The sequence below is a fragment of the Coloeus monedula genome (genome assembly GCF_965178545.1).
Source record: "Coloeus monedula genome assembly, chromosome: 1".
NCBI lineage: Eukaryota > Metazoa > Chordata > Aves > Passeriformes > Corvidae > Coloeus > Coloeus monedula.
The window spans coordinates 48,711,745-48,738,360 of NC_138781.1; the positions used below are offsets into that span (position 1 = coordinate 48,711,745).

The 26,616-nt window shown below is 37.3% G+C and overlaps 1 protein-coding gene across 1 annotated transcript; it reads left to right on the forward strand.

Moving 5' to 3' along the window:
* Positions 1–2,112: 2,112 nt before the first annotated feature.
* On the forward strand, positions 2,113–20,010 carry NME8 (NME/NM23 family member 8; the record flags this gene model as incomplete). Its single annotated transcript, XM_082277557.1, has 15 exons — positions 2,113–2,145; positions 2,241–2,298; positions 3,169–3,275; positions 4,310–4,381; positions 5,429–5,545; positions 6,473–6,533; positions 8,294–8,370; positions 9,582–9,674; positions 13,426–13,571; positions 14,865–15,040; positions 16,156–16,300; positions 17,074–17,178; positions 17,870–18,021; positions 19,046–19,190; positions 19,788–20,010. The coding sequence occupies 15 exons, from the start codon at positions 2,113–2,115 to the stop codon at positions 20,008–20,010; spliced, it is 1,710 nt and encodes a 569-aa protein (XP_082133683.1).
* Positions 20,011–26,616: the final 6,606 nt, after the last annotated feature.

The following is a 26,616-nucleotide window of genomic DNA, read 5'->3' on the forward strand; positions in this document are numbered from 1 at the left end:
TCACATGTTAAAAGGATAAGGTTGACTCTCCCTAGGCTAAAGGAAACGGAGGAGAAACAGGGCAGGAAATGGTGACGCTTCCTCCCACCCCTTCACTCCCCAGCTCTGTCCCCATTTCCCTCTCAGCATGCCTGTAGCTCAGCTCCCTGTGCCATGTCTACCCCAGACTGATAAAATAGGGTGATGGAGGGAAAATGACCCTTGGAGATCACAAAGAGATGGGGCTGGGGCTGGGCAGAGGGTGGGGAAGGCTGTTAGGGCCGTTGAGGGATGGCAGTTGGGTGGCCACAGAGTGTCCCCAGGCGAGCGGCTACTCCAGGACAGGTGCAGGTGGGCCGGGGGTGCCTTTCTGCTCCTGAGTGGGCCCCCCTCAGGGCTGAGTGGCACCCAAACCATTGTGCTGTGGTGTGCTTAGTGTGGAGGGTGTGTGTCAAACCATGGGGTGCACGAGTGTCTGGGAGCTCTTCCTGGTTACGGCATCTGGTGTAGAGCACTGTCAGCCCTGAACTGGCCTGTGTGTCCGTGCATTTGTTCACTTACACATGTTTCTCTGTGTATGTGTGTGTGTGTGGGCAGATGATCCATCAGAGTGCCACCTAGGAACACACAAGGATCCACTTTAACACACAAGAGCTTATGCTCAGGGAGTTAGTTGTGTCAAGGTTAGAGAAGCATGTTGCCCATATCATAGATAAAGGAGAAAACATGCTTGTCTGTTCAGGTGTTATCTGCTTTACTGAGAGAATGCTATGCGAAAATTTTATTTAAAAGTAGAGATGTTACATGTAGCTTCACATCTGTCACATACAGCTGCTATGCCAGACTAATGTGCACATTTGTATATTTGCACACAGCAGCACATGGCTACTCTGCAGTGCTCTGCTTTGCCATCTGAGTGCGTATGACTCAGTATTTTTAGTTGGGGAGCATATGTAGAACGATTGGGATGTATAGACCATGGTCATGTATTGGTTTTATGTTTTGCAGAACCAGTCTTGCAAAGAATTGATTGCTTTTGCTCAGTGACAGAAGGTAACAATGAAAGATAGGTTCTTTTGCTGAAGATTTCCTACTAATATGGCGTATTTCCATCTGCATCTGTTGCCTCTGGTGTCAGTAGTCAGCATCATCTCCTTAGTCTTTAAAGGATAGGAATGAATGCCATGCTTTGTATCACTACCTGGTTTAAAGGATTTGAAGAAAACCTGCATTTAAAATTTTAACCCTTAACAACACTTCTAGATGAAATGTGAAACAAGCATGATGGTAAGAGCTCTCATATTGGCTTCTATGCCTCAATCTGTGATCTGAAGGGAGCACCTTTGGTGAGTATATCAGGATAGTTCAAATCCTGGTACATATTTGCCTGATTGACTTGTCAAATAACAGTGCCAGAGGAGGTCACATTCATGGGTGCACTTTCATTTTCCTCAAGACAAAGACCACCATCTTAACCAAGAACTCTAGAAACTCGAGCCACTCATGCTGACGTCAAACTTCATCCACATATGTATCTTAACTGAGACTGTTGTTCTGCCTAGTTCACAGTTAATTGTCTATTTACAGTAAATAAATAAATAAATAAATAAAGGACATCATTTATTAACAACAGAATGATGAATGTATCAGGATTCAGTTGGGGAGTTTGGTTATAGGGCACAAGTATGTCATGGTTTTTTATGTATCCCAGCAGACAGGAAGACTGATTTGATGTTATCAGAGTTGAAGCTCTTTAATCAATACTTTTCTGAAATGGTCCAGTGTTATGGCAGCTGTCATCCCATCAAAGTCCCTGTGGCTATTCTGAGCAGAGTAATTATAAGCTTGTAAAATTGTTGAGGCCAAAAGTTTTGAACACCCTAAGAAACTATATTTTCTTCTGTTTCTTGTGCCATGTGGGTTTTGCAAACAAGTTGTATATTGCTCCACAAAATTCTGAAGTGGAGTATTAACTATCATTGTTGTAAGGGCTTCAGTTGAGTTAATTACTAAGGGAATCAGAAGGCAGTGATATTTTGAGAACTATACAAATCAGTTCTGTATGTCACATGGTCTTTTAAAAAACTTTAAAAGTGCTTTGGATTTTAATATTTTTCCTATAATTGCAGGGAAATGGCAGGCAAGAAGAAAGAAATCCAGCTCCAGGTATAAATCCTAATTACTGGAATAACTTTATTGGGAAAATAGATGTTTTTTCTGCCTTTTTAAAATGTTAACATGTTAATTCATTTTTGTTTCAGACTGTAATAACCAATCAAAACCAGTGGGATGAAATGCTGCAGAAGAACGGTATAGTAGGTACTAACAGCTGATATTTTCTGTTTAATCTCTCATGGAGATATGTACAGGTTTCCATATTTATATATCATCTTTAATAGATACTCTAGAAGACTAGTACCATATCTTTTAAAGAAAGGCTATATATTTATATATATTTATAAAGGTATATCACAGAGTCACTGAATCATAGAATTGTTTAGGTTGTAAAAGACTTTTAAGATCATATATTAAGATTATGAACATGCAGTATCTTATATTATAAATACTCATCAAAATCATATTTATCTAATTTTTAATATACTGCTATACACCAATGTTTAGAAAACACCTTTCAAATATGGCATTCTCCATGGTAAGGGGTTGGACACTTCCGTGTGTAAAATCTTGCCCAATTAATACTGCAGCATTCTAGAGAGTACATGTTCTATGATGTGCATTATTCCCAATTTTCAGTTCACTTAATCCAGTAACCATGTCTCCTAAGTCTCTGAGGAATTGTATTTTGGTAAAAGGAACAAATCTGTAGCAGGATCATATCTGCAGAGGGATAGTAATGGGCAAAGGCCCAGGGAGGTAAAAATCACAGGGGGAAAAGAAGAGAAAATAAAAGGAAAAGGAATATAAGAGAAAAGTTCCTATTGAATTAATCATCTCAAATAGTATTCTGAAGTAGGTTTTCAATGTCAAAAGTAATTTAAATAAAAGAGTATGTATCCACTAATATATCCACTGAATCCATTGACATATTCATGATACGCTAATTGACTAGAAGAGGAGTGAAGGATCCATGTGAATGCCTTTCCAGTGCTGTTTCAACCCAAACATAAATGTCTCATTTTATAAGTTCCACAAGTCAGCTGTTTGTAATCCCAAACTATTACATTTTAGTAATAGATGTGTATCAAGCTTGGTGTGGTCCTTGCAGAGCTGTGCTGAACTTATTCAGAAAATTGAGGAACGAGTTTAGTGAAGACAATGTGCTACATTTTGCCGTGGTAAGGACATAAATCCTGTGTGGGACTTTATTTACATTTTGGTTTAAATAGATCTTCTGATCTGCATATGTAGAGCTTTCATTTTACTGTCCTGATACTGAGTTGCCATGATTTTGGCCTGGTTGCTTTTCCTGCATATGTCCTCAGAAGACTTTGTTTAGAAGTAGATTAGAACTGGTAATAAATATGTAAGAAGCTATATTAAAAAAAAAAAATATCTGATACCCCACAACTTTTGTTTTCCTTGATGAGATTGCAGAAATATTTAAAAGCCTGACTATACGACTTTTAGTTTTAAGACTCTGCATTATGGGCCGTTGCATTTAAAATTCTTACATCCCTGAAAAACTGTTGTATCTTTTTTGCAAATTCTACCTGGTATTTCATTTTTAACAGAACAAAAAGGGGGAAATTAAAAATACTATCACAGAACTGTAGTAGTAAAAATATTTGTTTACACTAGCAGTATATATATACGAATGTATTATATCTCATTTAAAGTAGATAAATTTGTTTCACAGCCTCAGTTTCTCCAAGATGTTGACCAAGTCCATCCTTTTTCACTTTAGTGAAAACTTTAAAATCCATGATGAAATGCCTTTTCAGAAAAAACAGGAATTTTTTATACATGAAAAAGGCAGGGAGTTTTGCTCCGACGTTATCTCACATGCTTTCATACAGTTGAATACAGTTCACAAAGAACTTAATACACTGGATAATCTCTTCCATCAAGACTACATGGGCTACTTTTTCATTTACATATGTTATTATGACCTACATGAGAAAATAGTATCAAGAGAAGATATTTTTCCATGATGAATTGCTGTAATACAAAGGAAAGACAATCCCATGTTTCCAAACAGTTCTTTCTTCATCACTATAAGGACTGTTAGTTGTATTTAGGACTGCAGTTTGAGTTTTCAACAGCAAAATATGTAATAGTGGGGTTTTCTTGTGGGTAAAAAGGTTTCCTTATATATATGCATATGCATACACACTCATGTAAGCAAATAATCTTTCTTGTCTGAATTCAGGCAGAGGCTGACAGCATTGAAAGTCTGAAACCATTTAGGAACAGCTGTGAACCTGTGTTTCTTTTTAGTGTTGTAAGTACATCACAGCAGTTTCTTTTAATGTGCTGCCTACATTTGCCTTAACATTTCAATAGATTATAAAATAGCTATGAGGCTGTGTAAAACCTACCTTTACATTTTAGAGTATGTAGGATGGTACTATCAGATGTTGTTTGCTTGAGCTGTTTCCCATGCCTGAGTCTGGTGGTTCTTGAGCACATTTTTGTTGTGGCTGTTGCACATACAGCCACAGAATTGTGGTAGTCACTATTTTGGTAGTTACTGAGAAACCCAGGTAAGTTTTCCAGGTTTGCCTTACATAAAGTGCCCACATGTGGTTACACTGAAATTATTATTTTATGCACACTTTTCATCAGGGAAAGAGAGTTTACGTTTCCTGGCATTATAGATTTTTAAGATAACAAATAAAATTATGTTTTCACACTTGAGGAACTGTAGCAATTCATCATATACTTATTATCTCTCACTGGTGGACACAGAAAGCTGGTTCTCCTAGGACACCGCTGTAGAGTGTTCACTTAAGAAGAGGTGGGGTTTCTTTTAACTTGAGGGAGCCAGGATTTGAATTTCCATAAGTAGGGACCAAGAATAATGAAACTTCCAGGACACTTTCAGGTTTGAATCTGAGTGCTGCCTAGAGATGTTAGCAGTACCTTTGGTCACCATTAGCTTCACTACTATGCACCTGAATGTTGTAGAGAACGCGCTGAAAAGTCACACACACACACACATACAAAAAAAAAGACAAAAAACTCCATGTTAGAGAAATTAAGAACAAGTAAAATCCATATTTGCATTTGCTTCCAACTATACTCTCAGTGTTGAGCCCAGAAATAAACATGGAAAATTTGGTAGAGACGGAAGCAAGGAAATAAACGCACAAAAGTTTCGTTCTGAAGTAACAGACGTGGTAGTAGCTTTCGTATTCCCTTCAGCAGGCATAGGAAATGACCCTGTAGCTGGAAAAAATTAACAAGATATTGCAGGTTTCAAAAATTCAAGCAAATGTGTAAATTAAGTGATGAAAACTCACTGAGAGTGTTATTTTCTCTTTGACAGCATGGCAAAATTCTTGCAATAGTGAAAGGTGTAAATGCTCCTCTTATAACTAAGACAGTAACAGAGCTAGTGCAAGAAGAGAGGGACATTGCAGCTGGAGAGAAGGAACGCACTGAGGTACTCACAAACAAGATACTTATGTATAAATGTGTATTTTTATTACACTTACACCATTTGTCTAAATGTCTGTGATAGTGTTTAGATAATGTTTAATTTTTTGTATTTTTGTCCTAACAGTAAAGTGACATAAATATGATGCGCTTTTGTTTTAGAAATCAAGTAAAATTATCTGGGTTGTAAGACACTTTTCAAGATCATCTACTCCAACCCCTCCTGCCACAAGCAGTCACATCTTTCACTAGATCAGGTTGCCCAAAGCCATGGGGATTGCTCTGTACCTAATGAATCCAGTTTGCTACAAAAAACAAAGGTCATTCAACAAATTTATTCCATCACCTTTCACTCCTGACTTCCAGGTAACATAAGGACATAAGGACAGCTTGGTCTGACCTCAGTAGCCTGCACTGCAAAAGATCCCACTGTTGGAATTCACAGTAGTAGCAGAGTTAATCCTCCCCTGTTGCTTGTTCTCCTCAGAACCCCCAAATTTCCATTATGGTACTTTATAAAAAAAAATTTACAGATTAGCCTAGTGATTTAAGAAATGAAGAGACAGACAAAATGCCACTAGATCATAAGTGTTTTAGTAATCTTTTCTCTTTCAGGGCTAAGTATTTTTAATATATAACTTAGTAACTGCATCATATGAAACAGAGACATGGGAAATAGTCATGTCTCATTGCTTGTTTTGTTAAAATGGAAATGAAAGAGCTTCACTTATAGTAAAAATAGCTTTATAACAAACTGAAACTCGGTTAAGGAAAACCAGACTGGCCAAAGGGCCTTCTTAGAATTGCTTTTTTCCCAGGGTAGCAAGTCCATTCTTACATTAAGATAAAGGTGTTGTGAAGATGTGACAGCTATTTTTGGTGACTCTATCTTTGTACTGCTGATGTTCTTTTACTCCATTTGCAATTACCTTAGGCAGCAGAACTCGTTTTCCATGAAGATTCATCAGAAGGGTCCGAGGGGGCTGTAGAGGAGGGTAAATACATTTGAATTATTTCAGAAATGTTAACAGAAAGAAAGACAACAAATGTCTTTTGATTAATAATTGTCTATGTTTAGCACTAGTAGACTCTCCTTTGGTTGAATTAATGGAAAGTTTTGATTGAGCTTTCTTCTGTAAGGAATTAATGTATTGGACTGTCATCATCAATATTTTCACCCCCACACTGAGAACCTCCAGGCTTTAGACAGAAGTCACATGTGCCAGGGAATTCTGCTGTGCAAAATTCAGGCCTGAAAGTCAGTTCTACACAGTCCCTGTGTGAGCTGTGTACTTCTGTTGAGGTGGAATACTAAGATGGGGTCAACCTGAGAGGATTGGAAGAGTTAATCTGTGAAGCAATGGCCTGCCTTCTATCTCAGATTATTTTAATTAACTCTTTCACCAGATTAGATTTAAGAACAGATTTGTATAAGAGCATAAATCCACAGTAGCAGGATAAACTTCCAAAAAGATTGAAAAATAAGGACCATCCTGTTTGCAAGTCCTGTCTGTGATTAATTTAAGGTTTCTCATGAGCTGAGACCTACATCGTTTCTTTTTTTATTGTTATCTGTAGCTACTGAATGTTCCTACTGCTTCATATATGCAGAAAATGCCATTCTGCACCACTGAGATGGAACAAACTCCTCCATCCTCTCCTTGTTCTGGATGTTGTTTTTTTTCCCCGTGAGAAGCATTAGATCACAGTCATGGCACCCCTTTTCCTTCATCTTCATGCTTTTTTTCAAATGGATGGTTCAATTGACATATTCCTGACCTCAGCTTTAGCCTTTATTTTTCTCATAAACCCTGTGAGACTTACTAGTATAGTATTATCATTTAGCAATTATCTACAGAATTCACACTAGTCCCCAAAACCTAAACATGATAGAAGATCAGAAAACAGAGCTTTAGCTCAGCTTCAGGAGAGGGGGTCTCTCAGGCACTGTAATACACTAGCATTTGGCAGTAATATTTTCCTTAACATATGCAGTTGCCTGTAAGTGTTTCTAGTATTGGTAACAATCAGTACTCTGCTGTTTGCATTATCCCTATCTTAAATTCTTCTACACTTTTGGGGTCTGATTGATATACATTCAAATGCTTCACTGTAAACTTCAGATCCAGTAAAGTTGCTATTCCCTTCAGGCCATTTTCATGGACCTGTATGCAATGGATGTAGTAACACTGTGTCTTCTCTTTCACAGCAAGGAACACCCTGTTTTAAACATTAGATTGTGCTAGCAAGCATGTGTGACATCAACAGATACTGATTGCCAATGCCTTCAGCATTCACAAAGCTAAGGAATCAAACATTCACTATGACGAGAAATAAATGTTCTACTGGAAATCTCCAATATTCATACAGATCCTCACTTAGTGAATTTTCATTAGTAAAATTCCTTCCTTTCACTTTCCTAGTATTGTACATACAGAGCTCTCCCTAGACAAGGGCTCCATCATAAACTGATATTTTCCCACCACCGCTACATGTTTGCATTTCTCCACCATATTAGCCCCCCCCAAAACAGTAGTTCATGGGAAATGTGGGTTCCAGGGAAGGAAAAAGTTGGTCCTGCACTCCAAGACATGCTTTAAGTGCAGGAGTCATTTTTTTGTGACCACTGTTTGGCCATATCAAGATGAAAATGGAGAATTACTTAGAGAAACCCACTTGTAAGTAATGGAAAATTTAGTTGTGCATTTATTTTGATGAATGTATTAATTAGGACATTATTTTATCCCTTTTTCAGAAGTACTCACTTATTCAGTTGGAATTATAAAACCTGATGATGTCTTAGCGGGACGCATAGAAGAAATTAAAAAAAAGGTAAACAGAATTTTAAAATAGTCATTCATTCTATTTATTTAAGAGACATAATAGCAAAATTTAAGGGTAAGTAGATCCTAATTTATGCCCAGACTTTAGAACAGAATCTGATAAGGCTTCTCTGCTAAGGATGATAAAAGCACAATAATTGTTACCTGAAATAATATGACATTCGAATTTATACTATTGCTTCAATAGTCTATGCCAGAAGAGTTTAGACATTGACTGATATTGTTTCTGTTATCAAAGAAAAAAAAAAAGCCTCATAACAATATATATCAAGATGAAAATATAAGAATTTTAAGAAGTGTTATGAGAGGGACAGTGACCTTTGCAGGAAAGGAAGTCAGAGTGCTATATAGGTTGTTTCTGTAATTGCTCTACCTTAGCTGGAAAGGAAGGAAGCTCAGCAAAGGCAAAAAAATAGGTGGGGCTTGAAAACAATTTAGCTGGAGCAGCTGCTACTTGGCTTATGAGGTGTGTTTTCCTACACTGTGTCCACAGTCAGCCTCGTTGGGGCAGTCTGAAAACACTCAGCAGCACCACAGGGGCTTTTAAAGAGCAGAGTGCTGGTACACAGATTAATATTGGTGTATCATCAGTACTGGGGCTGGGTACTGCCTTCGTTGTTAAAATATCAGTGTATGATACAAACCTCATACCAATGGACTATGAACTTTGATGGAAGTCATACAAATGTGCATCACTCACAAATACTTGAACTTGGTGCAGTAACAGAGTTTGAAACAGAAAATCATAAAGTAGATTTCATTTTTCTTTATTTGCTCTTCCTAAAGCCAAATAGTTTAGCCTGATAAAACAACTGTTGACAATTGCACATTTATGTGACTACTATGATTATAATAAAATTTATATTTTGCAACATAAGTTGCATGTTAACCAGGCACAATGATCAAAAGGAGTTTATTCAATGTGAAATAAAAGGGATTATCAACTACTGAATGAATGTACTATATACATTGAACTTCACTGTATTTTTTCACAAACATTAACTTAGAGGTATTATAATCCTGAATTTAGTGACGTGTTTTGAAAGGCTGGAAGTTCAGTTTAGGCAAAGATAGAATATTTTGGAGAATTTTAAACTTAAGAAAGCTTCCAAAATCAATCAGTCTTTAGATTTACAATAGCATACGGTTTTGTATGTATCCATTTTCAAATGCCTGTGATTAACAACCGAATAATTGCAGATTAAAGATGCAGGATTTGACATTAAAGCAGCAGAGGAGAGAATGCTTACTGAAGAGCAAATCAGAGTGTTTTATGCCCGGAATAAAGAACAGGTAAAAACAAACTAAAAATCTAAGTGAAAGGAACAGGTAAAATATATAATGGTTACCAGGTGTGCTTGCAAATCTCTGTACGGTCAATTTTAAGTATATTGAAGAACTGAACTAATGTAGATTTAGTACATAAAAAAAGAGGTATTCTCTCTCCCTTTTCTTTCACTGATTCATGTAAATATCACTAGGTAGCAATCTAATATTCCAACCAAATTAAACTGACCTCCAATTAAATATTAAAATATTTTGTTCTTCTTTCTGTTATCTAAATGTGCATGATCCTTAGACATGGTGCTAAATTTCTAACACTATTTATCAAGGTGAAATTATACTGATTTTAAAATGTGTTATGACAGGCCCAGTGACCTTTGTAGGAAAGAAAATTAGAGTGCTGTATAGGTTGTTTCTGCAATTACTCTACCTTACCTATTAGGTGCTGAAATGTGGCACAAACCCAAAATCCAGTGTCATCTATGTGACAGTGTGTATCTATTTGACATTTATTTTTCCAGCCAGAAAATAAGTGATATAATATATTAATTTTTTTATTTCTTTTCAGATTTTATCATGGGATAGTTCTGGGAATAAGCATGTGCACAGGCAGAAAGGGAAAGCATCTCAGTTGAAATCTACTTTTTGTGCCTTGTCCTACAATAGGGGACAAAAATAGCTAAAGACAGATATAAGTTCAAGGAAAGAATTAAATTAGGCTGTCCACCATTAAATGGCAGTGGTCTAGCAAACTAGCACCTGGATATGGTCATATTTTCCAGCAGTGTGATAGCTAAAATTAACTCTTTAGAAGGATCTGGGTCAAAAAATGAAGTTTCTTAGCAAATATTTGTACCTTCTGCTGTATGTGTAAGATAGACAGAGGCTGGAATTTTATGCAAATAGTTTGTTTGATATTATTAGAGGGACCAATTGAAGGGTTAGCCAAATCTAAAGGAGTAGGTGGGAAGGTGTTCCTATGGCACTCCAAATGAATAAGAGTGAGATGAGATGGTTCCTACAAAAGTCAGAGAGAAAAAACCAAACTGATAGCAATCACTAGGCAGCTGCATTATGGCTTAGAAAGCAAGTAACAGGGAGATCTTGTAAGAAATCATAAAGGGCTTGGTTTTAGCAAAGCTGGGATTGTAGTTTAGACAGAGGCAGTTTTGAAACAGAGGTAAAAGTAACTCATCTTCCTGAGAAGAGCAGCCAAATTTGAGACTAGTTAAGTGTGGAGATAGACATGGGAAGAACAAAGACAAACAAAGCATACAGTGTTTGATATATCATAGAATCATAGAATCACAGAATGGCTTGGGTTGGAAGGGACCTTAAAGATCATCTGGTTCCAAGGGCAGGGACACCTTCCACTAGAACAAGTGCTCAGAGCCCCATTCAGCCTGGCCTTGAGCAGGGCTCCAGGGATGAGACATCCACGACTTCTCTGGGCAACCAATTCCAGTGACTCACCACCTTCACAACAAAGAATTTCTTCCTAATGTCCTCTAGACTCTGTCCTTCCCATGCTGGGATCCCAGAGCTGGATGCAGCTCTCCAGGTGGGGTCTCACCAGAGTGGAGCAAAGGAGCAGAATCTCCTCCCTCACCCTGCTGGCCACGCTGCTTTGGATGCAGCCCAGGACACGTTTGGCTCTCTGGGCTGTGAGTGCACATTGCCAGCTCATGTCCAGCTTCTCATCCATCAGCATCCTCAAGTCCTCCCCAGGGCTGGTCTCGATCTGTTCATCCCCTGGCCTGTGCTGATACCAGAGGTAGCCCCAATCCATATACAGCACCTTGCACTCGATCTTTTTAATGCTCATGAGATTCCCATGGGGCCCCTTCTTGAACTTGTGCACATTCCTCCGGATGGCATCCTGTCCTTTGGGTGTGTCAGCTTGGTGTCATCTGCAAACTTGCTGAGGTTGCACTCGAGCCCTTCACCTCTGTCATTAATGAAGATACTAAACAGCACTGGTCCCCAGTATGGACCCCAGGGGACACCACTTGTCACTGATGTCCATTGGGACTCTGAGCCTCTGACCACTACCCTCTGGATGTAACAGTCCAACCAATTCCTTATCACTGAACAGCAATAAAAAACAATTCACTTCAGAGAGAAGGATGTTGTGGGGTACCATGTCAAGGGCTTTACAGAAGTCCAGACGTGACATCTGTAGCTCTTCCCTTGTCCATGATGAAGTCACTGCACTGTAGAAGGCCACTGCATTGATCAGGCAGGACTTGCCCTAGGTGAAGCCGTGCTGGCTGTCCCAAATCATCTCCTTGTCCTCCATGAGCCTTAGCAGAAATTCTAGGAGGATCTGTTCCATGATCTTCCCAGCCACAGAGGTGAGGCTGATAGGCCAGTAGTTCCTGGGGTCCTCCTTTCTACCCTTTTAAAAGAGGCATACAACGTTTCCCTTTTTTTCAGTCATCTGAGACTTTACCTAACTGCCATGACTTTTACAATATCATGGAGAGTGGAAAACAACACTATTACACCATAGCAGATCCCTGCCAACATTAGGACAGGAGAATAATAAAACTGCTATGAGCTATATGGCTCCAGAGAGTCCTATGCATATTGAGAGGCCAATCATTTGGCATTCTTTAAGTTTAATTTTAAGCTGAAAAATAATTTTGTTAAAACATATGGATTCCTTTGTGTTCAGTGCACAAAATTACTCCTGATTTAGTACTCCCCAGTCTTGCTGAATTCCTGGAGTGTGCCTTCTACAAGGGAATGGGGACTCAAGGCGATAGACCTCCAGATTAAACTGGAAGCAAAAATTGATTCTTTTTAATGATGAAGCTGGGCGATCCACGACAGCCAAAATTAACAGTTACACGTAGTTCTTCTAACATAAGGAAGAGTACCTTCAAAGCCACCACAGTATAAAGACACCCTTTTTGCATCATACTGAACATTTTTGTACTTCATTTTGTTTCTTTTGAGTTTGTTCATCTTGGGAAATTGGTTAAGTGTATGCATAGATATGAAGATAATTGAAAGAGAAAAGCAATTATTTGAAAGCTTATATGTGAATATTTCATCCTTGTATTACTAAAGGAAAAAAGTATCATATGCAATAACATGATGCTGACTGGTAAGGATTTAGCCAAATATTTAAAAGGAGAATAAATATCCCCAAGAAAAAGGTGACATACACAAAAAAAAAAAAAATTAAGAACTCACACCACAGGCTTCAAAAGTTATTTTTCTGATGGAAATGTACTTTTATAGGATTGAAAGTTGAAACTGAAGAAGTGAAAAGCACATAGCAAAGCAAATGAAGGGAAAGCCTACAAATGTCTTGCAAATAGCTCTGTGTTCTATATTTATAACCAGCTACATGAATTTCATTTCAAAAATTATTCATGAAACTGTATTGCAGTTTCTTATGTCACACTACATGCTGTACTGCAAGCATAGAAAGTGATCACATTGAGTTTCCGGATCGTTTTCTTCACTCTTGTCATTTGCACTTTAAGCAGGAAGAACATCTAGTACTTGTTTAAAGGAGTTATATGACTTTCTTTATCTCAATTAACTTTTTTTTTTAGTCATTTGATAATGTTGTCTCAAATAATCGATCAAAAATCTTCCCAAACAACCTAACAAGGTTCTGAGGAATGTGTGTGAATGCCAGTTTGGAACAGGAATGTATGAGTTACTTTAAAAGCATAATTGTCTCATTACTGATGAAAAACTCAGAGTTCCTGCAGTTCAGAGGGGGGGAAATTATGTTTTTTAGCCTGACTTTGAAGCATTTGTTCGATTCATGATGAGTGGACCATGCCATGTTTTGATAATCACTAAAAAAGAACCAACTGCTGCTATTCCTCAATGGATAGATCTACGCAAAAAAAGTGAGTCTGGTGAGCCTGAGCAGCCAGTCAAGTAAGTACCAGCGAAAATGTGTATCTGTGATTCAGTCAGTGTTCAGAGCACACCACAAACCAAGGCATGCTCCTACAGAGGCAGATGTGCCCATGTGTGCAGGGTCCACGGAGCAGGCAGAGTTCGTCACCTAGTCCTTCACAGGACCACCACTAGAAATGCAATCCCAGCTCCCATGGGAATTTAGAAATTCCTTGCTTCCTAGTTAGAGATGACAAGCAAAAGTCACTGATCTCTTTGAACTCACCTTCCATGGGTTCTCAGAATGAGGGGAACAATGCTACACTTCAAAGCTGATGTAGTCCTTGCAATTTGAGTTCACCCATACCAAGGGACTGCCCACACCACCAGTTGAAGTTGCACTCTTTCCCATGTTTACCCCTATGTTTGTTGGGAAGCTGTAGATATAGCCCAGGGCAGACCAGGACACACCTGAGGCATGCTCTTCTCCCAGATAGCACTGTAAAAGCCAGCAGAGAAGGGGTAGGGTATTGGGGGTTGTGTCCCCACGCTACTTCAAGAGGCAAAAAAAATTGTAAGGATTAGCTGTTCACAACCATGATATCTTGAAGTGTGTGTTTTTCTTCTATGCCAAGGGTTTGTAGAGAATTTTAAGGATGATAGTTGTATATGCAGCCTCAGAAAATCGAGTGTTCACAAAAATTCAAATATCGACTCAAGTTTTATATTTAGACAAGACACTTACTTAAAGCAACGTGAGCTTAAATACTTCATCCAAAAAAGAGATTGTTTTAATAATTGACATTTTTGTCAATGCTTGCTGCATCCCTGTCTGCATTAATTTAGTACAGCTGGGGAATACTGCATTTTCTACAAGTGGCCAAGAGGGGCTTTATTTACATAGCTAAATAAACAGACCAGAAACAATGAGAAGTGTCTCTGTCAGAGACAATTCTGTAGTGCTATCATTTTTATGATCATGCTGTACATGAATTAAGCACAAGCCTTCTACTGATCATTCATTACACACTGTACATTTGTAAGTAGCAATTCCGTCTCACCAAACAGAGAAACTATTTTGGATAACCTAGAGGGGAGTTGTTAAAGCAGCCTGGCTGAGCTTTCTCCTTCAGAGCATGTGATCAGGCACTTTTTGAGAAGATTAATAATTCTCTTCTCAGAAATATTACTTTACTCATGAATCTGAATAAAAACTTCGTTTTGCATTCTATCCTTATGTTTCACTAAATTTTAAGAAAGTACATCTTCAAAAAGTCAGTTTGTTAACACCAAGCAGTAACTTAAATACTGTATTACTTTATGTTTCATCAGGTTGCCAGGACTCACAGAAACTGAGAGTCTGGTAAATTTATGTGATGTGCAAGACAGTGTTGAAGATGCCAGCAGACAACTTGCCTTCTTTTTCCCAAATTTTAATGTAAATAAGGCAGAACAAGTTGAAAAGACTTTGGCCATAATTAGACCTAGTCTCTTAAAAGAAAGGCGAGGTAAGTGTTAATAACCATATTTTCTATCAAGTATGTATTAAATATTCTCCTATTTTGAATTTTGAATTATAAATCCTAACTCAATTAATGAACTGTTTTTAGGTTATACTGTTTCTCCAGCATTAGGCCAGCAGTAATCTTTGTCTGGAATGAAGTTATGAGGTTAATGTTTTTCATATATTGAGAATGCACATGTCAATGATACTTCGGTTGGTTGGTTAATTTTTCAAGAAAGTCTGTAGATGGAATGTTCCTATAAGACCTCTCAGAGAAGCTAGAATTTTCAAATGTAGTTTAGAGGACTAGATCTCCCACCGTAATAAAGCAGCTGATATTCTTGAATAGCAGGCCCAAGATAGATCAATGGCAAGAGGAAAAAATATGCAATCCAAGATATTCTATTCTGCATAAGGCAGTGATGCTCAAGGGCAGGTCTAAACAGAGAGCATTTTCACAGATCAAGTAAAAAAATCTACCCCATTACATAAACCTGAATCCAAACAAGTTTACTTTTCTTCTCAGTCATATGTTTGCATTTCTTCCTAGATTTCAGATAGCATTTTTATTTCTAACTTGAGAATCTCTGTACTTGAACAAACTTACACACAGAGAGCTGAAACTCTACAATTTTGATCTTTCCTTGTGAATTTATTTTCCTTATGGTTGTCTAGCATGTTGCTTAGAGCTGCAGTTCTGCAGTTCATGTGTAGGTAATTTCACCTTAATTTTGTAGATAATTTTGACTTGTGCCAAATACTGCTTGCTTACCCATGTGGTCTTGTAAGACTTAGTTAAATAAACATTTCACCTATACAAATTCCTTAGACCTTCTTTTGCTGGTAATAACACGTATCATATTTCTCAGTCAGGAATTCCTACTGAGGTTTCTGAAGCAAGAAAAAGCCTTAAGAAGATGAGGATCAGCTTTCTGAGTGTTCAGGCAACTAGCGATGCCTTCTAGCAGTTGCTTTAAATCAGTTTTCTGTTCTTTAGTTAGGAAATAAATTCACCTGTAAAAATTTAACATTATCATGGAAAAGTCCATGTCATTTGTCTACAAGTGTGCAAAGGAATGAATGGATGGCCGTTTAGCATCATTTCAATGTATTTAACAGAGTCTATCATGCAAAGGATAAAGGATGATGGCTTCAAAATAGCAATGCAGAAAGAAATAATTCTGTCTGAGGAACAAGTACGTACATTTTACAAAGAACATGTAGATCAAGACTACTTCCCAGTCCTTCTAGAGCAAATGACCAGGTGTGTTGAATGAAAAAGGAGAATGTGAATCTATAGAATCTATATTGGATCAGATAAAACTAACATTTTCACAATAATTATTGAATCATAGACTCACAGAAGGGTTTGGGTTGGAGGGGATCATTAGGACCATTTAGTTCCAACCCCCTGCCATGGGGAGGGACACCTTCCACCTGAACAGGTTGCTCAGAGTCCCACCCAAACTGGTGTTGAACACTTCCTGGCTAATACATGATACACATGTACCTGAAAGTTTAGTAAAAGACAGAACAGGATCAGATAACTGCAGATAATGGAATAATTCCCAAGTACAACAAATATATAAATCAAGCTTTTGAAAGTTACTAGCTACTCTGTATCTCTGTATGTATGACGTCTCAGCAGCCAAGTTCACTGATTTGTGTGAACTTGCTGCATTTAAGTTGTCTGTAGGAGAACTCTGAAATCTTCAACCATGCTGTGTGTTGGATACTTGGGGAAGAGAAATAAATCATGTTTGGATATTCCATTCATATGAAATTGGGACATGTTTAGGGCATGATCAGTATTTCTGTCTTGCCATTGTGACAAAACTCAGTAACTTTGCAATTCAAATTCATATTTAATCCCCATAAAGTTTTATCAGACAGTACCTGTTTAAACAATTAGACCAGTTTTATGGTCCTCCAGTACTGGGGCTCATTTTGCTAGTCCAGACTATATATAATCAAATTGCTTTTTAAAAGTACCAAGAGTTAAATTTTTTTTTTAATGCTACTTTTCCTATTCTACAGTGGTCCAACTCTTGTATTGGCTCTAACACGAGAAAATGCTGTATCACACTGGAGAGATTTACTAGGCCCAAAGACTCTTGAAGAGGCTAGGGAAAATCCAGAGAGGTAATAGTCACAGAAGTAAACCATTATTAACAGCTTCCAACTTACTTTCGCATTCCTCAGCTCATTCCCCATTCCGACTAGTGTAACTATAGTGCCATCATCTGGAAACAGATATGCAATTCTGCAGTTTTTTAAGCTTTTCTTGGAAGTAGTCATGTATTATGCATAGAAACTATCAAAATTTTTGAGATATAAAGTCTGCTAAATAGAAGTAAAAGCTGAGTTTAAAGAAGTGCAATGTAATGAAAGGGGAATTCTTGAGTCAGAGAAAGAGTGTTGGTAATATCTGTTCATAATAGTAGACAGGGTTTCTTGAAATACCACCATTAGTTTTCTTGAAATACCACTGAGATTTTTCTTGCAGCTTATTGAAAACTTTGCATCAGTAGAATATTTTATTTGTGACCAAGTTTCTCCTACACATTTTATAAACAGACGCCTTAGTTCTACCTGCTTATCGCATTGCTCTAGGAAACTGCCATGGTATCATGTTACCTGCTGCTGACAGAAGTGCTGTTTTATTAAGGAAGAAGTGGTATTACTTGGAAATACAACAGGATGAGGGTTGGGAAGGAGGGTGTTCATATTTCAGATTTCCACTGATATATATTCACTGGGTTAAGGCTAATCATAGTTCACAGCTCAAAATGGCTATGCTTTTAAGTAACTTCACTCTTTTAATGACTCCTAGTTTGCGTGCACAGTATGCAATTGAAAACGTACCTATCAATCAGCTGCATGGCAGCTCTTCACACATCGATGCTCAGAAGGAACTAGAGTTCTTCTTCCCTGAGGAACAAACTTTTGCATTAATCAAACCTGATGCTGCTAAGAATCATAAAGGTAAGGCTTTCAGAAAGTATGGGCTATATCTAGTGATGTAAGCATTTCTACAAAAGATTAGCAATGCACACTGCAGTAAATCACGTCAAATGCATTATTTTGATTCTCTGAAATATGTTTTCTGTGAAGAGAAATGCTTTTACCGGGCTTGCATAATTCAGATTGACATCTCAAATATGACATTTTCTTTGCTAAAGCTGCCTATAGGTTTTTCTTCACTAGAATAGTGGTGAATTGAAGAAAGAGAGTCCTTAGCTAAGTTAAATCTTTTAAAAGCCAGGCACTTCTGCAGAATACCTGCCCAGCATCCTAACTAGTCAAAGGAGAGACACACTTGCCAAACTTGTATTACTTACTTCAGACAGTTACATTTACTGACTCAAAAGGGGTCATTGCTCAGTTAGATGCATTCCCATCCTTAGTTTAGCTTACTGTTAGACTAAGGGAATAAGGAGGAAAAAGTCAAAAGTAAAAAGAGCACTGTTTACAATTTGGAATCTTTCCCTAAGAATGTTTGCTTCCACTTTTTAAAAAGCCTCTATCTAGATCCCTTACTTAACATTATTCTATTCTGTTCTAACAAATTTCAGTAGTCTTTCTAATGCTAATTCATCATTGGCTTTTGGGAGTCTTTCTTCCGCTCTTGTAATAATCCAGATTGATTTTGGCTGGCCAGCTGATGTTTGATACAGCATTACAACTACAGTCCACTTTCTGTTCAATGTGAGAAACAACAGCAAATGCTACTGGTATAGTTAATTACAGTCTGGGTTTGATACCTGCATTGGTATGAATAATGCACTGACAATGGTTTCTGCCTATTTTAGAGGACTGTTGAAGTGTTTCTTATGTTGTCCATGGGTGTTTTATATTTGCAAGAAGAATTCCAATAGGTGTTGGAGATTTTTTTTTTTTAAAGGCATCTGGTATTTCCCGAAACTTTTAAAGTTTGGGTGTTTGCAGTTTGTATTTTTTGCATCTAAACCATTTCAATCAAAAACAAGCTTGTTTGTTATCCTCCTAGATGAAATTATGAAAAAAGTTAAAGAGGCTGGATTTAGCATCTCAAAGGTAAAAGAACAAGCTTTAACTCGTGAAATGGCTGCACAGTTTTACAAGGATCACGAAGGAAAACCCTTTTTTGAACAGTTGGTGAATTGTATGACTGAGTAAGTGTCTTGGTTTACAGTACTGATGTATGTAAGTAGACATCACACTTTGCATCTACAGTGCCAACAAAACATGTTACACCATAAGTGGTGCAAGGATTTTACAACCTGTCACTCTTTCTAGCAAATTTAGTGGCTTCTAGCACAGAGTACTCTTCCTTTAAAAGGGAGATTTACAATACTTCTCAAACTTATGGGTAGTATTATTTTGGAGTTTATTTTCTCTAAAAAGGAACTGCTTTCCAATGGAATCCTTTTTGTCCTCATGCAGGACAAATATCTTCCTCATAATATTGTTAGTATAGCTGATAAATACAGTATGTGTTGTCTTGCTTCAGAAATCATTGGGTGAGAATATTTTTAGGACAAGAAGTCCAAATCAAAATATCTGATCATCATAATTTCTTTGAGTTTCAATTATGGGATGTTTCCTTAAACAAAACACTCAGAAACAAATTTCAATATTTAAGCAACTTAATAAAATTAACATAGTTCAATGCTTATTATAACCCTTCGCGGTACCTCTGACATTAAAGCTAAGTCTGCATCTCAGAAATCTCAGAATAGTCTAAGAGCTTCCTCATATTGATTTTACAGGGGTCCATCAGTGATAATGGTCTTATCAAAGGAAAATGCTGTGGAAGAGTGGAGGCAACTAATGGGTCCAACCGATCCAGAAGAGGCAAAGAAGACCTCTCCTGAATCAATTCGGGCTCAGTTTGCACATGATATTTTGTCTAATGCTGTTCATGGCTCATCTAATATAGAACATGCACTGAAAAGCATTAAGTTCGCATTTGGAGAGCTTGATGCAGACTAAACAATTAAGATACCATCTCTGAAAATTTATATTCATGTAATTAGATGGATCTGTCTACCTAACCACTCTGTTTAAGATTACATAAACACACTTGTTTTCCTTCATACTCCATCCAATTTTAGTTGGGCAGTTTTTGTTATCAGCTCTTCCATATTGCAAAACATATCAATGTAAAAAATAACGCCTGCTAGAAATTTGACATTAGTAATGGTTTCTATATATATGCGTAGATGCCTTTGCTTTTATCATTTTGACAGATTTATGCCTTTCCAATAGTTCCAGGATCCTAAAGCATTTTGTGTATAGCTACCTTAAAAAGAGCAAGGACGGACAAGGGTCAAGGAAGGTGATTAAAACACTATTAATGGCACATCCACTGTGATGTGGATTGAGTCCTGCAGTTCCAAATGTGAGCCAAATGGGGCTCCTGGGCCCACTGACCAACTGTCTATGTGTGCATCCCTGGTGAGACCGCTCTGGGCTATTAAGGCCTATTGGTTCCCTCAGGGCCCTGAAAAACATTGGCATTGTTTATTTATCCTTTTCCTAAATATCTTCTAATGATTACTGTCACAGGTAGGATAATAAACTAAAAGATCCTTTCCAGTCAATTTACTTAATTCAAATATATCAGAGGAACTAAAATACAAAGCCAGATCTTACATAACAGCTATTCTTGACATGTACCTCCTTGCCAAACTAGCGAGTTCATATCCTGTCCAGTCTAACTCGGCTGGCCTTCATGAAGAACACAAATATTATTCTGTAGCTGATATATTCTCACTTTTGCTGTCTGAGTCTGTTGAAGGCTGAGATTCTAAAGACTGGCATTCACTTAAAGCAATTTACTTACTTTGTTGATTCTAAGTGTGAAGTCCAGAAAGAATGAAGTCCTTCTCGTAATTTCTTTATTGTTCCTATTGTATTTAATACAACTAGCTGTTATAAAGAGCTTCCTGACAAATATTTCTGTTGTGATGGGGCATTTGTTATTATAGACATTCCTCCAGCAGAAGTTGGACTGATCATTCTCTTGGTGGCCCATTTTCACCTACAACTGCTTTACTGCCACAAACTCAGCTTGAGGTTCACTAGCCTGTAGGAGGTTGTAATTAGTGCAGAATTTATATGTCGCCTCACTGAGGTGAGTTCTGAGAAACATTATTCAGGATTGCTGTATATTCTTTGGCTACTTTTTTACTTCAAAAACTCATTAAAACTGTTCTTCCTGGCATTATTTAACCACTCTGGGTCTTTTGGGTCCTGGCACGCTGTACTTTAAACCAAGAAGCAGCCTCAGAAAAGAGCACATTGCTTGAGCAGAGCAATTTCACATACATCAATTCAGGTCATTTCCTCAGATCTTTGCTGGAGTTAATGGCTTCTCAACCACTGGGAGAAATACAGTGCTGGAAGTTTAGGTGGATTTATTTTTTGACAGGAGCAGAAATGTTGAAAATGTGTTTATGTCTTATTAAGAGCCCATAATATGTCTGGTGGAAGTTCACCATCAAATAGCTTGATAAGTATCATAAATGGGTTATGAATACTGTGAAATCTCTTAGCTCTGGTCTGAGAAATTTCAGTTTGCTGTGGGGGTACTGTAGCTCCACATCTGCCAATTTAAGCATGGTAAAATTTTGTATACTGAGTTATTGCTCTTGTTTGACCATTATCCTTCACACTGCATCACATCATTTTTAAACAATGAAACATTTTTGTCAGTTTGGTTTCACTATTGGATGTTGAAGGATTTTGTCTGTTTGGGGTCCCATATTTGTGTGTGTCAATTACAATTCCTGCTTTGTGCTTGGTTAAAGCAATCCAGTATACTCCATTGAAATATTATGCATAGATCTATGACAGTTTTTTCTTCATGTTGCCTGAGTATCCAAACTCAAATTGAAATGTGAGAACATTTCATTTATTAATGCTCATTTTCTTCTCCTAAATAGGTTCTTGATCTTAAAATCTAATAGCAGCTTTGAAAAGGAGATACATCTTAAAACATCAAACATAACTGTTTCAGTTAGATGATGAAGAGATTCAGATTTGCAAAGCTTTTATATCTTTGAGAAACAGACCGTTGTAGAATTATCAAAATATGCATTCAAAAGAATGGCAATCAAAATACTGTCAGTATTTTAAGAGATTGCTTTGTCTCTTTAAAAGTTAACTCACCCCATAGGTATTGCACACATTATTTATACTGCCATCCATTCTTCTTTGAAAATTATATTACTGTGACATAAATATGGATGCAATTTTTAAGAATTTGAACATTTGCAATGGGATCAGCAATCATTTGATTTATGGAGTCAGGAGGACTCTGTTCCAACATAAACTCCATGGAGTTTCACAGATTAAAATCATCCTGCAATTAAATTTACACAACTCTGCTGCGTAGAAAACTTACAGAAAGTCTGACTCTGTCCGTTTATCTCATATCTAAATGCCAGTTCAAAAGAGAATGGCCTTTACGACTGTTTATTTAGAAAATATCTTGTAGTTCATCATAGAATTAGGTGGTGCAAAGATGTGATTATAATTCTTCCAACACTAACAAAAGATAACATAATTATTCTTCTGATTTTTTTCCCAGCAGGAGAGAAATGGAACCACAGGGCATGTTTATTTGTACCACAGACCACATATTTCCTTGTTTAGGAACTTTAATGAAATCATAACTTGACACTAAAGACTACATTAAAGATCTATTTCAGTTTAGACTGATAAACAGGAGGGTTATAAATCCCAAAACACTGTTTTAGAAGAATAAGTATGTCTGATTGTACTGAGTTTTTGTACTGAATTACTACATAAAAAAATAAGACAAGTGGAGAAAAAGCTTTTTTTCCCTGCCAAGAAGATGGAGTCAATCAGCCTGTGGCTCTGTACCATTGTACTGTTTTTCCTTTGCTCTGACTGCTGAATGAACTACACAGGCCAGTCAGACCTTGCAAGTATCTGTTCAGTTTATCCACAGTTCTTTGTGAGCAAATGATCAGCTTTCTGGTTACCTTGCTCAGAGAATACGTACTGATGTTCTTGGAGTATCTACAAACCATAAAGTTTTCATCACATTGTAACCACAAGGAATCAAAATACTTAGGGTGTTCTGTTTGGGGCATCTCTTGGTCACTCTGATACACCCATTAATCTTCTGTCTGGGTATAGACTGCGTGACATATTTAAGGTCATTTTGGGGCTTGATCTTAGTATCCTCATCTAGAGAAAAGGAGTGTGCCCTCCCTTCCTTTATGCTCATTTCCATAGTGGTTTATCCACAAGCCTTTTGGCAGCAACAGGAATCAATCTAATATTAATAGATTACCTAGAAGCCCTCAAATTTACTGCATATCCAGCAAGCAAGTTTGAAACCCTGTTTTACATTCCAATAAGGCTGTTGTTTAATTTCAGAGATGTTACATGACATACAGTGTCAGCAGTTGAAATTGAGTGCAATTTTTACAGAAAGTCTTGGCTAGCTCTAATTAGAAGTAATGAACTTCTATAGAAATTACAGACTGGCAAGTTATTTGGGGGTGGGGGGGTATTTATATATGGAAACATAATTTTGAATGTTTGTTGACCCGTATTGATGGATTATACTTATTTACAAAGTTAATTGTAGCGGATGTAGTTTACCAGAAAAATCTGGTTGAGGAAATGTTTTCAGATGTGCATTTACATTCAACTGCTAAGCACAACCAAAAAGCATGTGTCGGTTGTGCATAATTGGAGTAAATATTTTTTCAGGTTTCATTCATTTGGAATCTAGGTTACAATTCTGGATGAAAGAATTTAAGAGCTGTTTGAGTATTTTGGACAGGAAAATCTTTTTATTTGCTTAGGAAGTATTTCTCAGTCATATGCACTGACTGGACGAAAGTTGCAACACTGAATTGAAGTGACCGGGTCATTCGGGTCTTGTTGGAGGGGGGTTTATGGGTTTTTTAAAAATGTGTTTCATAAAGAAGCTCTGATTTGCATTTACAGTGAGCTTCTAAAATGGTGCCAATCATTCACAAGTAGAGTAAATATTTTTTCAGGTTTCATTCTTTTGGAACTGAGGTTAGAACATTCAGTGAAAATACTGAATGACACTTCTAACAACCGGGCACACGTGTGTGGGAGGTAGTAAGAAACTCACTAGGAGCATATGCTTGGTGTTCCAGGCAATTTTTATTTTATATGAAAAAAATTCCAAGCCCCTCAGTAAGAAGGCAGATGCAACACTGGGAAAAAAACATTTGACACTTTAAGGATTTGACCTGTTAATTTTTCATCTTAAAGTAGTTACAGCAATTACATTCATCCAGCAGTAAACTATTTGCCCCCTCTGCTGAATCGAAGTTTGGTAACTCCAGTGCTAGAGTGCACAAGCACAGCAATGGCTACATCTGGCCATGGATCTGCATGAGAAGAGGTGAGTCTGACCTTTTGCCACACGCCAGGGAGCAGAGGTGGTGAGTGCACCCTGTGGGGAGGAATTTGCCTGCTCTCGCAGCCCTCACTGCTCCAACACCTATTTCACGCCTTTGCAAGGGAAGGGAAGGAAAACTGGCTGGAGGGTGCAGATGTTCTGGGTCTGGATTCAGCTGGCATTTGGTATCACAGGAAGTTAATATTTGTAGGGGATTTTCAAAATTTGCATTAGTGCTGAATTGGGTCAGCCCATGGCTTCTTAAAATATAGGAAAAAATGGGTTTGGAAAAACACACTACCTTATTAATTTATCCCTTGCATGTCTGTTCTTTGTATTATCATATCCCCTGCTTTTTGTTGTATTGCCTTTCCTTCTTCCATATTTTTACCATATCAGATTGAAAGTCAGCATAAAGCATACACAAAAATGTCAAGGAGTTTGGAAACACATGGCTTGGTGCATCAATGTTTACTCCAGCATACTGAAATGGTCAATCTAATGACAGCAACTTGAAGGAATGGTGACAATTCTCTGGAGAAAATAATTTGTACATTTTTTCCTCTGACAAAAAGAAAAATTTATTTTAACAGTTGTAAAATAATACGTGATGTTGCTGTGGAGTCTAGGTAGCTGTTCCAAAAGTTTGATTTAACAAACATCACACTTGACTATGTTCACAATAAAACTGCTTTAAGTGATATCTCATTACGTCAGTATTTGTTATTTCAACATCACATTGATACGACTGTCACTCATTCTTTAATGGCTAGCCATATATATATTTATTGGGGTACTTTAAATTGGAATCAATAGGTAATCAAAGCTTAAGAACTCCGGCTACACAGTACCTAAAACTATTTCAGAAGTTTTCCAATCATACTGATCTTTTAGATCATGCTTACTTAAATCAGCATTTTCAAACTCACCTAAATAAGTCACCTGCGAGGGAAATTCTGTCTCCTTTGATTTCCATTTCAGTTTTTCCATTTTGCTGAACATGATTAAGGTTCCACCTATAGGCTGTATTTAAGCACCTAAGTTTGTAGTCTGTTTTTTTAGACTTGTCAAATACACATCATTCTCCTAAAGTCAACAGATGCTATATATGCTCGGCATTCCTGGCACCTGGAATGAACTTTAGATCTAATTCTGCAGGTGTTCCATGTCAGCAAAGTACTGCACCTGCCCAGAATTACCGGTAGGGCTACACTCAAATGCTGACCTTTGTATATTTTAACTGCTCAAAGCTCAACAGTGACCATTTAGGTTGGTTTTTTCCCCCTGAACTATTCTATATGCTATTATTCCATTTTCTTGTAACACCTGTGTCTGTTTTAAACACTGTAACTTGGCATCTATGTCTCCAATTTGCGTTAGCAGATTACCAAGTATATAACTACTGCTACTAAAATCACTCCAGAATAGTCTGCCTTGAATTTCACTCATGCAAATTTCATTGTAATTCTTGTAATGGCAAAGATCAACATACTGACATGACCAACTGTAGCTCCTTATAATAATCTACACAGAACTCCTTTTTTTTTTCTGACATAGAACTTCTCTATTATAAAAATCCTCATTTTACCAGAATTGACCAGTCTAGTCCTTAGTCTTCCTGCAGGAAAACTGAAAGGTCTTTCAGGCATCTATCATGAGCTCTTCTGATCTTAATGTTGATCTTCTTGTGTGTTACATGAAATTGAAATCAGAATGCGTTATCTATGCTGCCTCATCCAAGTACACCATGGAAGGAATAGCATAAATGCCATCTTGGAATGATGTCGATTAGATTTATCTCACCTTTGCTGTTTTAATACCTCAGAAAGAAAATGTTAAGTCAGTAAACTTACCACATAAACAAAAGCATCTGCTTTCCTGTCACCCTTTTCAGGGTAAATGTTACCTTCTGACAAGAAAAACTGCAGATACCCAGTTGCTTTGAGAAGCACATTAATAGGGACAAGGCCGGTTTATTTATTTATTTATTTATTTGGTCTCAGACAAAGGTTAGAAATATGGTGTCAAATGATAAAAAGTTATCCAAATGATTACTGAGCCACTTGAAGCCCTATCTTCTCCTTAATACTGTACAGGAGCTGTCAGTTATCTTTAGAATAAAGCTTCTATTCCAGTTTTCATAGCAAAGCTATATTACAGCAAATGTGTTACTTTTAAGG